We start from the raw sequence: 18,107 nt of genomic DNA, 5'->3' as shown, positions 1-18,107 counted from the left end.
CTCCAAACCTGTAGAAAAAAATCACTATCGTTGTCAAAAGACAACCAGAGAAACTTCACTATATGTAGAAAAATTTATACAACCACACTCCCAGTGATCTTCTCTACAAGAGAAACCCAAGAATACCTAAGGGCTCAAGAGATTTTCATAAGCCCTACTCCAGAACCTAATCTCTACACTCTATACATCTTTGAATCTCTCACAGTCCCATACCAAAACTCAATTACACTAAAAGATAAACCACAAAGTTTTCTCACCTTACTCTCTCTCTCTCTCTCTCTCACTCACTAGGTCTAGCCGCCTCTCTAACCCATGTTTAGAGAAAACAACACAATAGGAACTTAAATACTTAATTACAACCCTAGAAAATACTTCTATTTATAATAAAAAACTGTAGTCCCGACAACTACTTAGCCCGTTCAGAAGGATAGTCCTTCAGATGTGTTTCCCAGCATACTCGTCCCGACGGCTAACACAAATTTCTCTGGGGCCAAATCATATTGACTAGGGAGTTCATTAATTCGATTCCCGATGTGAGTCATACAATTTGGGCCACACACTGAGCTTTGGCCATACTTACTCTATCGTCAGGTGAGAAATTTTTGTTTTCGCGAGTTCGAGTTTGAACTCACTATCAGATGTCCAAATAACAAACTTGTATGACGTCGTACTTGGTAGAAAAAAAAATTTAGATTGTTAGTGTTTGCTTTGCTAAATTTTTTGTTATTTATTATTTAAATTAGATTCTAGAAGCTTATAAAACTTTTACCTTACTTGCAAGACCAACATACCCACATTATTTAAAGACTAAAAAAAGTGAAGAACAATCATGTGGCAAGACAAAACATGGGTGATGTGGATCATGATTGAGCAACTTTAAAAATGTTAAATAAATATTTTGTCTATTTGTTTGTTGATGGTCAAGACCAAGACTTCTCAAATCCCATGAAAGTGCTAAGACTTACTTGTGATTAAAATGATTAGCACAAATATTTTACTACTCATTTGAGGAATATTTGCCCGCATTTCCAAAAATAAAGTGTTTTTTTTTTTTGAAATCTATGTGGTGGGGCTTGGCTGGCTTTGCTTTATTGAAAAGAACACAATTAGAGGTTTGAAAGTATGAGTTTGTGTTGGAATAAGGGAAAGCGAAGGCATTCAAAGGTCGGTTCGGATTGGGCTATACTCCATTCTTTCCTGATTTTTAGATACAAAATATTTTTAAAATAATAAATAAAATTATGTAAGATTTTGATTTTTTAGGGGAAAAAAACGATAATTTACACATTTTGTATCCAACAATTTATAACCATTTAAGTTTTTCATGTAATTTTTAATTAATTTAATATTTTTATTAAACAAAAATACAATATTAGATTCAAAATCATTGATATTTATCATTTACTATTTTTGATTTTTTTAAAAGTAGCATACAATAGGGTGGGTTCTTTCATGATTCCTTTCTCACTTACTGTTTTTGGTCCACCGAAAGGCTTTTTTCAGTGCCCATTATTGGTTTATTTCTTAAAAAAAAGTATGAATCCTCCCACTAACCATGGTGGATATGTTTACCATTTATGTTCATCTTTGAGCTTCTGTTTGATGGGAGAAAGAGAGGATTTTTTGAGCTAAAATTACATGTAATCCAAGACACTTTTTTTTTGATTAGTGAAGGGAATGAGGCTTGAACTCAGGGTTTGAGATTATATACGACCCAACTCGCCAACTGAACTACTCGAGATTTGTACATGTAATCCAAGACCTAATAATCGGAATTCATTTATAAGTGGATGATGCAATGTGAGAATCCAATGAAATACTACTAATCATTAAGACAGAATGCTTGATAAACACAGATTTTAATTGCAAAAAGTTTCCTTTTTTTCTTTTTTTTTTAAAATAAAAATAACAAGGCCCAAACCATTAGGGTCATGGGAACTGGCCCATAAACCAAATAAAAAACTTTCAGGATGGAGCCCACAGGCCCAAGTTGAGTCCTAGCAAAGTAACAATGCTCTGACTCTGAGGAACAAATCACCCAATGGGCACAAGCAATTACCAGGCCCAAGAAAACCGGTGAGGCCCAACTGGCACTAGCAATTATCAGGCCCATTACAACATATATACGAATTCTTGACCAGTGACCTTCCTCTAACGGTCGCTAAAGCGTTCTGTTTCAGCGGGGCCCAAATGTAATGATTGGCAGATACAGTGCCACGTCAGAAAGAGTCGACGTCACAGTGAGTTAGGAATCCTTATTGAAGTGAAGCCAAGTATTTTTTACTTAACCGACACCTCCTTCGATCAGTTTCTGGAAACCCAACAAACGCCTCATTAGTCATTCACGCTCTCTATTGCGCGCTCGCTTGATCCTTTCGATCTCTATCGGCCATCGCCATGGGTGCTGTTGCGAGTCCAGAGAGGATCGATTCGTCGCCGCAATTGGATGCGTCTCCTTCGAAACGTAACTCCGACGCGTCGTCTGATCGTTCCTCCACAGCTACTCTACCCAGCACCGCCGACGCGCAGGATCGCAGCGATCAAGAGCTATCAATTTCCGGTTCCAGCCCTAAAAGAAGCGTTGAATTTCAGGTAGTTCTATTTGAATATTTTTTGTGCATTTTTTTCCCCTTTCTCTGTTCATGAGAAAAAAACAGTAACATCAAAAGGAAGACTGAGTGTTGAGTTAATATGTGGACTGAGACACACACGTAAAATAATTGAGACTAGGTAGCAATAGCATAGAGGCTTCTTCACTGTAATCCTCAAATTCTCAATTCGTGCGGGTTACACCGGTTGATTTACATATTAAGGCTCCCTTGTTTCAAGAAATAAGGCTTTGGGAAAATCTATGATTCCTTTTGTTTAGTAGTAATTAATTCAGCTATTCGACTAAGTTGATTAGAATGGGATGAGAATAAATGGCGTTTTATTCTTCTAAATCTGATACGTATGTGGTCTGGAGACGTTTAGTTTTTGTATTGGAATATGTTAGGGTGGTTATGGTCAGGTCACCAAAAGAACTTGACGTGTTATAGGGATATCAATATGATTTTGAGGTACAACCTCCAAGCCCATAGCTATTCTCCAACAGACAGCCACCCACCCACAAAATATGTGGAGTACCCCACTACTGTCTCTGCGTTGGGCATGAGGTTGGGAGACCAATACTGTGTCTTTCGATGAAAAGCAACTTGGAAGGGTTTTGATGATTCCAAATCTTCCGAAGAGGTTGAAGGGCTTGGTCTGCGGGTGCCATATACAATAGGAAAGTGATGCACGATGCTGCAGCCTGCAGCATCTTATTTAGTGTTGCCTTTGGAAAAAACAACTTCTGGACATGGATCTAAATATATGAAAATTTTCTGGGCAGTATCTATAGTTAGATGATTAGCTATTTGCTTGGAAAGGTGTGTATTGTTGTAGACAGAGGGAAAAATTAATTTCTTCAATCCTTCTAACAATCATTTAGCGTAGAGGAAGAAAAAGAGGAGATTCTCGTGTGCGTCAAGTATAGAAGGTCTTATGCCCTTCTTTTTTTTTGTTTGGTATTTGATTCCTTGTGGATGATCAGCATTTTGAGGACCTCATTCTCTCTTTTATCTTTATAGCATCTTTTACATATGGCTGGTTTCCCATTCGTTTCCTGACTGGTTGCACCGATCGAAAAACCATTTGAAATTCGTTCTGTGAGTATATCAATGTCAGGCACCGGAGAAATTGGCTTGGTCAATTTTATCAACTCTTGTTTAGAGTTTAGACATAAGATGCAACAAAGGTGGGTACTTGAATTATCATGGGCAGTGTTATAAATCTTGCCTTTGCCCCTCCCTTCACATGTGTTTTTAAATTTCTCTTACTTCTTCAAGAAAAGGAAATAATACCTCTGGACAATGAACACATAAAGTTAATTAATAAAGGTAAACAACTTCCGCGCATAAGTCTCCCACAGTGGTCGAGGTCTGGGACATGTAGGATGTACGCAGACCTTTGGGTTAATCATTTATTAATATTTGAAAATTTGTGTTAATTAGGTCTCAATTTTTTCCTAGTTAATCTGTACATGGAAGATGAAAGCTCTGAATTATTTTTATTTTTTTTCTTTTGAAAGAAATAGAGGAATTCTATTACAAGGGCAGTAAGTTAGTGCAGCCCAATGAAACAAATTACAAGAATCTTGACAAAACTAGACAAAACTGAAATCTACCTCCTGTTACGTAGGTTTTGCTATAAGCTAAGGACTTTCTTTAACTAAACCCAGTGGTGATGGTTTATTGAATCTGACTTTCGTAAGATTGCAGGTGTATCAACATATTTGTCCATGTTTAGGTTTGTACGCACCTGCCGTTGACTTCATCTGTTAGATAGTGTTTAGTTTTCCCTAGAATTACATTGAGCTTAGATGAATGGGCTTTAATTGTTAGAAATCTTTGCTTATATAGTTAGCATAAGCATCTCTCTACCTCTGCACACTAACAAATAGCTTGCCTGGTTTGGATTGTTGAGGCAATTACTACCGAATTTATGTACAAGTTTTTTCCATGTTCTGCTGTTTTAACTGTTTCTTTCACTTTACTGTTGTGTTGTGTGGAAATGAGATATTTTCTAGTTTGTGAAGCTCATTTGGTGTGTTAATTGTGTTTTTCTTTTCCAGTCTCCATCAGCATCGAAAAGTGAAGAGTATCGACAATTGTTTCGTCTTCCGCCCGACGAAGTGAGTTGTCTAGTGTCATTTCTTGACATGAAACTGACTATCCCATGGGTTGAATCTGGAAAACATTTGTGAATATATAAGTATTTTCACAGACTAGTGTCATTTCTTGACATGAAACTGACTATCCCATGGTTTGAATCTGAAAAACATTTGTAAATATTTAAGTATTTTCACTGAATAGTTTTCAGAAGATAAAAGAAACTTTTTTCAAGGGGGTGCAACTCCCTACATCAACCAGAGACACAAACATAAACCAACGAGATAGAGAAAGATTTAAAACTTCTAGAACAGAGCATTTATTGAAGTTTCAACTTCTGCTCCTTGAAAAAGCTCTTGAATTCCAAGCCAACCAGATTTTCCAAGATATAAAAATAGAGATAAAGAAATCAAAGAAATAGTTTTTTTTACCATTTCTTTTAAGATACTTCTAATTTGTGAAGTTCACTAAATACTTATGAAGGTTTTCTTCTCTTCTATCTGTCTAAAAATTTCATTTGTTCTTTAAACTGACAGGTCCTTGTCCAAGACTTTAATTGTGCTTCTCAGGAGAGTATTCTTCTCCAGGTGATAGTGATTCTGCCTTGTATACTAGAAGTTTCGTTTTGAATTGGTATTTGTTAAGCATGCCTCTCACAGTGCAATTGCGCTTTCCTAGCCCTTTTAATGACTGCATATGGTGACTTCTCTTCTTCTATATAAGACTATTTGGGCAATAGTTAATTTAAGCTAAATTTGTGTTTTCCTGACTTTTGTGTATATTGAGCTCTGTAGCTATGTGGTAATCTCTGCAAACTAGGACATATGTTTAACATTTTTACATTTTAACTTGTTTCAGGGTCACATGTACCTGTTTACTCGGTACATATGCTTCTATTCCAACATATTTGGATATGAGACAAAGGTAACTTCCAAACATTGGTTATCTCTCTACTTGCTTCTAAGAGTATAATGTGCTTTTTTTTTCTCAATCCTGATGATGTTTTGGAATTTCGTTTTTATACTGTAGAAAATAATTCCATTCCTTGAAGTCACTAGTGTAATAAGAGCGAAGACAGCTGGAATCTTTCCTAATGCTATAGAGATAGTTGCTGGAGGGAGAAAGGTAGTTCTAGATCAAGAATATTGTCTTTCCCATGTTCTTTTGTGAGGGGACGTCGTATGGAAGTATTGCACAATTTTTTTTTGGAGTTCCTATTTGAGCGGTACTTTCTAAATCCAATTACTGATTTTGCAGTATTTCTTTGGGTCCTTTCTATCCCGTGATGAAGCTTTTAGGATCATTAATGATGGATGGTTGAAGCAGGTTAGAACATCAGGTGTTATAAGTAAACTTATTAAGTGGTTTCTTATCCATTCCTAAAGAGTAGTTATTTCTTTAATTTTCCAAATCTACTTCTAGATGTCAAATTAAGTTTACAATTGGGTGTCAATCATGATGCAGGTATACCATGTTTTGCCTCTGCAGTATGTAATGATGGCATAAGCTTGTATTTGGCCAATTTATATAATTTGATACTTGATAGGGAGACTTTTCCACTATCTATGGACTCATACTGCCAGTGTGCCATATTGGGAATTATTGCGTCAGCTCGATTTGTCTTTGAAGACTCTACTGTCGTACTTCCTGTTCTTTGTTGTTTCTAGAGTAATGGTATTTGAGGATGGACTCTAGCCTAGTGGAACGGGCTCTTCACCCTTTCGAATCCCCCAAACCTCAGTTGTTGTTCTTGCTTACAAAAAAATTACTGTGTTATTTATACATCTTTTTGAAAGGAAGAATTGTATTCTAGGCTTTATTGTTGCTAAATGACATAGGAATGCAATAGATAGTAGGTGAAACTATTAAAAAAAATGGAGTTTTTGGGATAAGGATGGTAACTTGAAGACTATCAATTATCAGAGATAATGCAGTTTTAATTTTATGTGAAAATGCATATTAGTTAGCTGCTAGTAATATGAAGGTTGATTTTTAGTGTCGCACCATTGTCAAGGCGTCCAGTCCTTGGTCACTTGCACATTGAATGGAATGCCTTGCTTCTTTTTGACCTTTTTTGTTTTTCATTATAAAGCTTTCCTCATTAATTCAGGGGTATTAATTTGTGGTTTTATTTTTCGAAATTCAAGATTTTTTATATATATATTGACATTTTGTTAATCAATTTACTGACACAAAAGCAATGTTTTTTGAACTACCCTTTTCAAAAATATATTTCTAGAACTGACTGCCAGAGTGAGTATGCAGCGCATAATGTGCATGAATACTGCTTATATAATCTTCTGAATCCTATTATAAATTGATGAAAATTTTTGGTTGGATTATGGTTCGTGCTTTCTTTTTTTTTTTTTCCCTTTTCACTCACCTGTTGGTTTTACCTCAGGATTCTATTTCTGAATCTGGCAGCCTAGAGAATGGAAGTATTGCGATTGAAAAGGATAATAGCTCCAAACAGCCAATTGATGAATGGGATACTATTGAGAGGTGGCTTCATGAGCAATATAATTGCTAAATCACTTATTTCAGATTTATTTCTTGGGAATTAATATAGGGTTACTGATATATGTCAATCAGGGATAAGGATGCTCTCTATCCTACTGATCCAATGATTTTACCAAATGCTGAAAATGGGGTTCTTTCAACTACCCATACAGAAGTAAATGATAATATGGAACAGGATGTTGAACCATCTGTATGTTCTGACCTTTCATCTTCAACAAATGCTTGGGCATGGAAGGTGGAGAATTCTGATCCACTTGAGAGTTAGTGCACTCTTCCTCTTAACATTGACTGTGACACTTGTCTTCTCTAACATGCCAAATTTTAGATCACTGTTGTTTAATTCATGCCAGCTAATGTCGCTCAGATTGTACTTGTTATAGCTTTGAATTTCTTTTAGGACACTTAATCATCTAACTATTGTCTTATATACTAAATAGTTAATGTCTCTCAGATTGTAATCAATCTTTTATAGCTTAGAGTTTCTATTAGGACATTTAATCCTCTAACAGTTTGCTTATGTACTAAATAGCCCATAAAGGCTCGATAAATGGACTAATCCCAAATTAGAGCATCTATATCTTAATTACGCCTTAGGTTTGTCAAAATATGTTGAGCTTTATGACGAATGAAAGCCATATTTCACCAAGGACATAACAACCACAGCGGACATGAGTGGGTCCTTGTCCTATGTGAGGCTCATGGGCATTATCTTTGGATTTCGAAGGAGAATGCTTCTTTTAAGACTTGTATTTATCATTCTGGGCGTTCTCTGATAGTCTGATTATTATAATCTGCTGTTTTGTAACGTGCAGTGCCAGAGTCTTATACGAAAGTTGCAGAAACAAAGTTTCCGGTAATGCTTCAATTTTCTGTTGCAATAAGTGTAATAAATAATTTAGAGTTTTCTTCTAGTTTTACAGAAATACAGATTGAAGTGTCTATGGCATGTTTGAGAACTCTGATATGATTTCATATACAACATATGAACTGCAGATAAAAGTAGAGGAGTTCTTCAGTTTGTTCTTCTCGGATGGTTCAACTGGTTTCATTGAATCTTTTCATCAGCAATGCAAAGATCAAGGTAGTCTGCTCTGGATTTCCCCTGGTCCCTTGAGCCTAATATTTTCAACCTTTATGTGGTGAACTGTAATATTTTACTTTTCAGATTTTTTGAGCACTTCATGGTCTCAACATGACGAATTTGGGTATGCTCGCGATGTTTCATTTCGACATCCTATAAAAATATATCTTGGTATGTATTTGTATGATTCATCTTCAGATTGATAGATCTAGAGTTTTTTTTTTTTTTTTTTCTATCAATGCAAAATTTACTCTTCTATTTTTCCTCGAAGGTGCTAAACTTGGTAGCTGCAAAGAGGTCCAAAAATTTCGAGTTTACAGGAACAGGTTATAATAGTATAACATTTTATTAAGCCTTGTGAAAGCATTCATGCACTTAGTGCGGACAGTTTCTAATAATTTTCTTAATTTAGTATTGGCTGTAACTCCAGTGATTACTGATCATGTAGAAGGAGGATGTGCCAAAACTTTCCTTCCTTAATTTAGGGTAATGAGAAAACAAAAGTACAAAGCTGAAATTAAGGCTGCGGATGTTTCATGAATATTAAGGCTGCGGATGTCTCATGAAATTTGGGAATGGGATTCCTAGAGTTTTTGTTCAAAATCCCAAGCTTTTATAGTTTTATTCCCATACTAATTATTTGACTGAGAAGGGTCGAGTATGAGGAATTGGTTTAGAGATTCTGTTTGCCAACTAACCTAATGAATGGGTAATGATGATGATAATGGGTGCTGGCGTTTAATGGACGAGGCTTATTTGGATTTTAAAGAGAGCAGAGAGAAATGAGGTGAAGAGGGGCGGTGATTTTCTCATTAGGTTATAGCACAGGGGTTTCCATTACGGTTTTTAACTTTGCAGTGGGCATTTCTGGGTTTTCTTCTTTATTCTCTTGATTCCGCCCATCGTAGTGAAATTTGGCCTTAAAATGACTGTAATTTGTGATAGATGTTTCATTAGTTCAGCAAATAGTTCAACTTTTGTTGAGCTTATTTCAGTCTCAGAATTGAATTCAATGTCTAGGCTGTTTCTAGGCGTTCAGTGGTGCTTTTTGGAGAGACTAGATGTGGATGTCATTGATGTTGACAGTTGATATGAAGAGAAAGACGGACTTAGTTCAGTGCTATATCATTGAGATAACTCTATACTATTGCTAGTTTATGCATGTTTGGGGAGCAGAAAGATCTTAAATTTCTCCTGTAACTGCTGTCAAGCTGATGACTGATTGCTGCATGTATTTTAGCATCATTTTCTTTGGAAAATTATCTTCATATGTTCTCTATTTTATATTTTGAACCTCTCTAACTAGCGCATTTACTATGTTAAGTATCGAGCATAAATCATTTTGCTGGTTTTTAATTATAATCTGAAGACATTGATCATCGTCTTCATCTGAGCCTTTATTCCAAAAGTTTGGGATCGGCTACATGAGTGCATGAGAAAATCAATGCGAATTCTATTTAGGATCATACTTTCATCAACTCATATCAAGTCCATAACAATTTTTTACTACTCCAAGCCCTATAATCTGATGACATTTATTTACTTTTATTTCCTCCAGTCATTTGGTTATTGAGACATCACAAACAGTCAATGATGTACCTTTTGGTGATTACTTTAGCGTGGAGGTATGAGTTGTATTCTCATCACTGACATGAATGATTTTTTTTTCTTCCATTTTCCTACAGTTCAACTGCATCCACTTTCTTTAGGTATTTTCTCAATTTCAAATATGTTATTAAATTGATTATATAAAGGCATTCCTTAATATGTTGTGATCAACAAGTGTATATTACAAGATGAACAACTCTTCTTTATCTATTTGAGTGCAATAGTGAACTTGTTTGACTTTGAATGAGCTTGAGGTACTTTTCCATATGGCAAGTCATTAGGTTTCATGTTTTTGCTGTAAAATATCATAATAAAGATTACGTAATAATCTCATTTTGCTAAACGGTTGTGATGATTGTCAATTGATTGCAGTTAAGTTGCCTATGGTCACTGGTAATATCTTATTATCTGTCCACAAAATTTCGTAAATCTCTTAACCTTCCCTTCCTTCCTTACATGTCTTTCAAAAAGGTGCTATTGAATTAGGAGAATATTATTAATTAGTCGAGAAACCTTACTAGGTACTTGTCAACAGGCATGTGATTCATGTGGGCATATTACACAGACTGCCATGCTATGTCTCATAATTAGTGTGTACTTTTCTTGTTGATGCATGGCTAGTCCTTTGCAATTGTTATAATGTGACTTAAAAACTCAGCCCCTCGATTTTCCAGCTTTAAATTTTCATTTAAGTTCCTCGATTCGCTTCTTGGTTATGTCAGAGTTTTAACATTGAGGTGCAGTGCAAATGATATATCTCTATTAGATTCCCATGGCAAAGTGTTGGCTGTTGTGGATTGAAAGTGTTAAGAATTAAGATTAGTTACTTAGCCATTCAATCCAATAAGTTAACTTCTTGTGTTGGGGTATTTCACATTATTTATACATAATCTAAGACTCCCCCTCACGTGTGGGCGGGGCAATCAGACGGTCCAACATGCGCTCAACCCTAGGGTCACTCTCACAAAAGGCCTTAACCCTCGATGACCATACCTATAACATGTTAAGATTAGTTATTTTGACATTCAACCCCAATAAGTTAACTATATGCTAAGTAAAGTAAAAATGTGGCTTCATAGTTCTTAGATTGCCATGGCAACGTGTTGGCTGCTGTGGATTGAAAGAAATAACAGAATCCTGTGGGACAAAGAATCTCGCTTGATGACTATATGTTAAGTACTGTAAAAATGTGGCATCATAATTCTTATGGTTACATCTTTTAAAAAAAAGACGACATGCCAATTACTGAAGTTTTAAACTCATCATTGTTGAACTGGATGTTTGGTGGTATCAGCTTCCTATTTGGAAAGAAATATTATTGGCGTGGCTCTCTCGGTGTTCTTCTCTTAGCTGATACATTTCTGACATTGACTGAAATTCTTACCTTGTGGCTTTTGTATTTTCTCCCCTCTTCCCCACTTGTTTGGGTTCAATATCAGGTGCGTTGGGATGTACAGAGAGATGGCGATGAATCAACAGAAGGCTGTGTTTTGCGGGTATATATAGATGTGAAATTTACAAAAAGAACTTTCTGGAAAGGTTTGCCTCTACCAATTTGACTTATTGAAACATCTTCTCATGGATCATTTGGTTTGTTGTTAGGCTTGATATGTTAATTGAAATGACTGGTGGAGTAAATGATTTTTTTTCCTTAATTCATTCATCTTTTCTGTCTTGGACTCTCTTCTTTTTCTAGTGTTTTTAGATTTTGGATCACACAGTACTTGGCCCCTTTACCTTACCTCATATGATTCCTACTGGCTACTTTGATTTTCAAAAACCACACTACTAGTTGTCCTTCTATTCATTCTAGTTTATGCTTTAATTCAGCTATTTGGGTTCTAATGAATAGTTAAAGGTAAACAACACTCACGCACAAGGCTTCCGCAGTAGGCGGGGTCGGGGACATGAATGATGTACGCCGACCGCCGACCTTACCCTCACATAATATGTGGAGAGACGGTTTCTAGGAGTTGAACCTATGACCTCTAGGTTGCACAACACATGTTTTGCTGTTTGGTTCTAAATGAATATGTAATGAAAGTTTTTCTAGGCTAATGGCCACTTTCTTTTCTATTCTAAACAAGCTTCATGACCTATAAGTTTGTTGTAGAAAAAATGTAATAAGAAAATACATACTGCAGGGTATACTTTTATATTTACTGATGTAGTGCCGTAAATACAAACACACAAGTAGTATAAGAAAGTGGAGATGAACTAGTCAGAGAATCCAAGATACCAATTCATTGTAGTTTGTCCCCTTCTTTTTAAACAAGAGAAGCACATACTGTCAATCCATGGACTGTCAACACCAGACTAGCTTCTGCAATCGAATCCAACCCATCAATAGAAATCTATGAATCCAATGGCTGAATCGTAAACTTGAATCCAATTATACGCAGAACAAATAAGAAGAAACAATAAGTTGTACATAGCAACGTATATGCCACTGAAGTGACAGTAGGTTTCAACAATTGTCCCGAAATGAATTTCTACGCAACAACCTGGGGAGTTTTTCAATGGGAAATTGCCAGAGCTGACTGACTGGACATTTCTTACTGACAGTGACCAGCTGAGTCATCCATTTCAAAGTCAGAGCTTTGACAGGTATTGAAGAGCTAGTTCTTTGGGGGTGTAATTTGGGGCACTAGTTATTTTTTTAACACGAGATGTATGCGATTCCATTCTAAAACAACCCCATCCCCAGGATTTGGTAATCCAGCTATAGATGGCTTTCTAAGGTATGATGGATATTATGCTATCCATTTGGACGGCCAAACACATTAACATGGATGGATTACATAAATGATAAGTTATGCTACTCACCTACTTATCATTTAAATGACCTCTTAAAGGACTTGAGCTTCAAAAGTTTGATGAGGATCTCCAGGACCCTTTAATCTTTCGAATATATGTCATGCAAAATTTCTCAATTATGATATCATACTTTCAATTTTCCTGATAATTTCAATCTTTTAAATAGCTTGCTTTGCTTTTTGTTATGAATATGAGCACAATTTGATGCCATACAGGTTAATGATGTTACAGGCAAAATAGTGCAGTCTACTCTGGACGAATGTCGTGAAGTTTATGCTTTATGGATTCAAATGGTTAGGTCTTTTATCTTTCGATATGCATATGTTAAATTTTATGTCAAGCTAAGCTTGATTACCTAATAAGAAGAAGTTCAACAATAATTTGCTCAGGCACACGAATTTTTGAAGCAGAGGAACCTTGAGATACAAGAAGGTTAATGTTGTTCTTTGATCAAATGAGTTCAATAAATGAATAATATGTCATGATTTCTGCTGTGTTCCACGTAAAGTAATGACTAACTTTATTTGGTTGTATTTCATTTGCTTTAAGCAGAGGTGGATCTTGCTGTGAACATGATTCAGAATGGAGAAGTTAATTCTGAAAGGGAATTAAAGACTAGAGAATCTTTAGAAAGGGTGCAGGAATCCATTGAGATTATAAGGAGGCAGCGGTTGTCTGATTCAACGGATGTTAACCGACAATCTGGCAGTTTTATGCAAAGAAATCCGAACACCACCACATCTAGTTCAAGTTTGTTGAGTGAACATGTGGAGAAATTCTGTTCATATTTGAAATGTCAGAGTCCAATTTCACTTATCCTAGTTATTGCCTTTGCTGTGATAATCCTGATGCAGGTAAGCAACTTCCAGCTAATCTGTGAAATTCCTCCCACTCATTGTGGAAAAGTTGAATTTAGTTCATTTCTCTAATTAGCTGGAGACTAGTGCATTTGTGTGATTAGCTGGTTCCGTGTTCATCCTGTGTATTTTCTGCTGGTTGGTAAGAGAAGCTTAGTATTTTATGAAAAAGCATAAAAAAAACATTCAAGTTTGCAGATACTAGCCCCCTCTTAAATGGGATGAAAAGACAGTTTGTGAGATGAGGCATCTTCAGGAGGCATGGTTGAAATTAGCTATGCCTGGTCCTCTTATATTGCCTTCACTGTTGATTTGGTTCACAGACCTTTTAAATTATAAAATTATATATATTCTCGATGCTAGGGCGGCTTCTATCCCTATCAGAATTAATAATTGATATTCTATTTCTTGTTTATTTTCCATTAGTTTCCATTCTGAATTATTGCTTTATCTAGTTTTATGTGCTTTCTTCTGTTATAGGAACTTTATATTGTACTTTTTATTCCATGTTCTGTAGTTGCTACCTTCATATCCATGAATTAGATATTGAACTAAGGGTTGCCGTCTTTTGTACTGCAGGTAAGCATACTTGTGCTATTAAACAGACCCCAAAATGTCCATGTGGCTTCTCCAGTAGAATATATGTATGGGTTGAGTGGTGGATCTGGTGAAAGATCAGCTGAAGCCCTAGCGTGGTTGGAGAAGAGGATGCACCATCTTAAGGACGATATGTTTATGGTCGAGGCTCGGCTGGAGAGGATGCGAAATGAGCATGCTTTGTTGAAAGCTCATATGAAAGACCTAGATCTTCGCCGGCGCAGATGATACTTACGTTGTTATGTCTATTACTCAATTGTATATCTATTACTCTTCCTTTCTTGTATATGTTGATCACTTACAATTCATCTGTAAAAGAAACTTGTCATCCGGGGAAGAACGCTGTTAGGTAAGTGGAAGCATTGAGGAATGTGGGTGTACATTCTGTTCCCGCCATTATTGATGGTCGGAGGCCATAGCGAACTGGACGACTGATCGGTCATTGATATCGGATTCCACGGCTGATTTCGACCTCTGATATGCACTGTACGTATTTTCCATTACTTTAATTTCAGTCATCTACATTAACCGAAAGTATGGCTAGTGTTTTGTTTGACCCAATTTCGGACAAGGCTGTTGTACTCTATTTCAAGTTGAAGTATTATCCTCGTGACCATGGTTCGAATCCCCTCTCTCCCGTTTCTAAAAAAAAAAAGGTCGAAGTATTAGAATAGAAAAATGAAATCCACCTTTAATGTATAACTATGGACTATCAGCATTGACACAAATTTTTATTATAAAAGGGATCATTGTCAGGCAGCCATTAATTTCTTTCTTAGAATAGAGATTCTAATTTCGATGTATCAATTCACTATAAATGTGAATTTTCACGGTTTGGTCATAATAAAAGCTGAATATGTAAATGAAGAGGGATTAATTAGTTGTAGGAACACTTTCTTTTCGCGTTTGTTTTGGTTCGCTGAAAACATATATTTGGTAATATTAATTGTGATAAAAAAAATAAAAGGCTTAATCTACTCGTTTTGCAAAGTAGGACTTCTGTGATATTTACTCTTTTTTAATGAGATAACTACTTATCTTTGATTTCGCGTAATTTGATATGGGTTATTATTTGAAAAAAAAAATTCATCACAACTAAGTTACAGCGGCAGTACTCCTCGTGTGTGTGGAGTACATCCCTTGATCAATTAGTTGATTAAAGAAGCATATATATTTGATATTTCCTTTTAATCGTGATTGATTGATTACATATCGAACATATACATGTCTAATCATTGCCCAAAAAAAAAAACCACAATGTTCGTGTGCCCTTTGAATCTATACTTCCATACTTCCATATGTTGTATATATATGCATTGATACACACACACACACTACCTATGTTTAAATGTCCATAAACATATGTATATATATGTGTGCGTGCATATATGTGACGACGAGCTATGGTGGACTTGTAATATAATTAAGGTCAAAACAATGAATGAGCCTATACTTACGTATGGTATCAATGTTTGGATGTCTTAGTAATCACAAAGTGTCCGTTTGGGAGTGCTGTGAGGTGAGGTGTTGCGAGGTAAAAAGTTGTGGTGCTGTGAGGTGAGTTCTGTTGACAAAAAACGTTTTACGTGTCACAAAAAATTATTGTGCTATGAGATGAGGTGCAACTAAACGCACTACAAACATGCTGTCAAACCTCACCAAAGTAAATATATAGGGCTTATATAGAACGTAATAATGTAATAGAGTAGTTTACTATTGTACTCTTAACACGTACGGCACATCTTTTGATGAATTGATGCAATTGCAAACAACATGCAATTGCAGGAAATCCAAATCCAAATCCAATTTTAAAAATATGGCCATAAATATATATGTCTATTCAATTGCGAGAATCTTAATTGTACGTAATGTATTGTTTCCTTGATGTCTCTAATTATTTTATTACAATACACAAACAAGTTATCATCGATCGTGGCCACCTTTAAGCCATGCACAAGTGAAATTCCAATTCCACCTTTCAAGGCTCATGGACCTAATCATGAGCTACCAACCTTTCCTTTCAACAACAGTAATGTGCTTGCAACCTCTGGGAGACATATCAATTGCTCACTTGGTTCTGTTCCTCCCCAAACAAACACTGAATTACATCAACACCAACTTCGCCTACCTACCTTACTCTGCTTATATATATATATATATATATATATATAGGGATGGGAAGAATCAGAATGGCCCATGAACTTTGATGACTCGGTCGAGTGAGCCCTTGAACTTCATTTCGGGTCAAACAAACCCTTGAACTTTGATGAATATCCTCTGTTAGCCCTGTATCATAATTTTCATCCAAAATCGTTGATGTGGCTCTTAATACTTGACATGACACCCTCATTTATAGAATTTTAAATGACATGGCTCTTGAAGTGCTTGTCAAACCCTGAATTTTCAAAACTTTTCCAACACCCCAAGAGATCTATTTTACGGAAAAATCATGTCTGGTCAACGATTTTGGAAGAAAAACATGACACTAATAATAACAAATAATTCGAGTAATTTCTTTAATGGAAAAATCATGCCACATCAACTATTTTGGAAGGAAAACATGATAAAGAGCTAACGGAGGGTATTCATCAAAGTTTAGGGGCTTGTTTGATCCAAAATAAAGTTCAGGGGCTCACTCGACTGAGTCGTTAAAGTTCAGGGGTTATTTCAATTTTTCTCCATATATATATATATATGAGTAATTCCCACATCGCATCAACTTTTTGCATTCAAAATCTAATGGTTTGTAATAAACCATAATAAAAATGGGGGCCACACATTTACAGTGGAGCCACAATATCTATGACTGAAAAATAAGTACGTAAAATTGGTGCGCATGCGAGAATTCTCATATATAGGGCCAGTACTTCAATAATTTCAAGTACCTAATTAACTTCTTGACGGTATAGGGATCCCACATAACTTAAAGAAGAAAAAGAAAGTGGGACCCGTCTTTTTTTAATGTATACGTATTTTGTACATATAATGGCAACTTTTTGCATCGTTCATCTAGATATTTATAAAGCTCTCCCTAAATAGATGGAAACAAAGAGAGGAGAGAAAGAATAAGTAATAATTAATATATTGTTTTCATATATAATGTTCCTTCCTTATTCTTTGGAAGAGATTGTTTCCAAAAAGAGAACTAAATTTGGCGTTTTTGGTTGAAAAGGGCAATATTGTATATCTATGATGAACAAACTTATAAAGTCATAAGTTTCAAAAGCTTTGTGCATTCCATTCCACCTTCCATGCAAGGGAACTTAACTCTTCCGTGGAAGAGAATCATTAATACCTACTCTCTTTATATGTTGTTATGACTCGAAGTCCCACATTGTTTGGGACAAAACCAACCGAATGGTTTATAAATTATAAGGGTAAAGTCTATCCTTATCATGCAACAATACATTTTCCTAACCCAATTGAGTTGGGTTTTGACCCATGAGCTTCAGCATGTAGTAATTGGGCTAAGGAAAGAAAAAATCGTGTGGACTCACATCGGAATCGGATAACCCAATGTGGATAATATTGTTGATATGTATGGGGGTATGGATTTCTGATATATATGTTGTCAAATATTGTGAAAATAAATATATATGTTATTGAAATAGCTAGATATTTTCATGGATAATGTTGACACTTTTTTTTTTAATCAGGTGGGAAGGGTGTAGGACGAAAACTCGGCCATCTTAATTAGTAGTGCTTTCACCCGAATATTTTTTATTGCAAAATTTTGATGGGATTGATATGGTTGTATTAACAGTATTAGTGTAGGTATGATTGCACCCAAGAGACTTTTGTATGAATAGAAAACTATATATATATATATATATATAATTCTTAATAGGTATAGTTCTTGACGAGAACAAAGTGAAAACGAATACACGTAGTAAATTTCAATTTCTACCACCGATGCCAAATAGTTTGGAAGAAATT

The 18,107-nt window shown here is 35.6% G+C and overlaps 1 protein-coding gene across 3 annotated transcripts; it reads left to right on the top strand.

Annotated features, from left to right (window-relative positions):
• The first annotated feature begins 2,292 nt into the window (after positions 1-2,292).
• On the top strand, positions 2,293-14,793 carry LOC119984200 (protein VASCULAR ASSOCIATED DEATH 1, chloroplastic). Of its 3 annotated transcripts, XM_038828033.1 has the most exons (18): positions 2,293-2,592; positions 4,655-4,714; positions 5,228-5,278; positions 5,550-5,615; positions 5,721-5,816; positions 5,949-6,017; positions 7,093-7,193; positions 7,284-7,471; positions 8,024-8,064; positions 8,205-8,292; positions 8,377-8,463; positions 8,564-8,618; positions 9,851-9,917; positions 11,340-11,439; positions 12,949-13,010; positions 13,107-13,149; positions 13,270-13,571; positions 14,154-14,793. In XM_038828033.1, the coding sequence occupies exons 1-18, from the start codon at positions 2,398-2,400 to the stop codon at positions 14,397-14,399; spliced, it is 1,917 nt and encodes a 638-aa protein (XP_038683961.1). In that variant the 5' UTR covers positions 2,293-2,397; the 3' UTR covers positions 14,400-14,793. The 3 variants fall into 3 exon arrangements, with proteins under 3 accessions (XP_038683961.1, XP_038683962.1, XP_038683963.1); XM_038828034.1 differs by lacking the exon at positions 8,564-8,618 and having other exon boundaries at positions 8,377-8,416; XM_038828035.1 differs by lacking the exons at positions 5,721-5,816; positions 5,949-6,017.
• The last annotated feature ends 3,314 nt before the right edge of the window (positions 14,794-18,107 follow it).

This window comes from Tripterygium wilfordii, chromosome 18 (genome assembly GCF_013401445.1).
Source record: "Tripterygium wilfordii isolate XIE 37 chromosome 18, ASM1340144v1, whole genome shotgun sequence".
NCBI lineage: Eukaryota > Viridiplantae > Streptophyta > Magnoliopsida > Celastrales > Celastraceae > Tripterygium > Tripterygium wilfordii.
This window is presented reverse-complemented; position numbering and strand designations above follow the sequence as displayed.

What these genes read in the sequence shown, in the direction of transcription:
- LOC119984200 (XM_038828033.1), top strand. Translation starts at nt 2,398, where the DNA reads ATGGGTGCTGTTGCGAGTCCAGAGAGGATCGATTCGTCGCCGCAATTG. An exon ending in GAATGGGATACTATTGAGAG is followed by an intron (nt 7,194 to 7,283) that starts GTGGCTTCATGA and finishes TATGTCAATCAG; the next exon opens with GGATAAGGATGCTCTCTATC. An exon ending in GAACCTTGAGATACAAGAAG is followed by an intron (nt 13,150 to 13,269) that starts GTTAATGTTGTT and finishes TGCTTTAAGCAG; the next exon opens with AGGTGGATCTTGCTGTGAAC.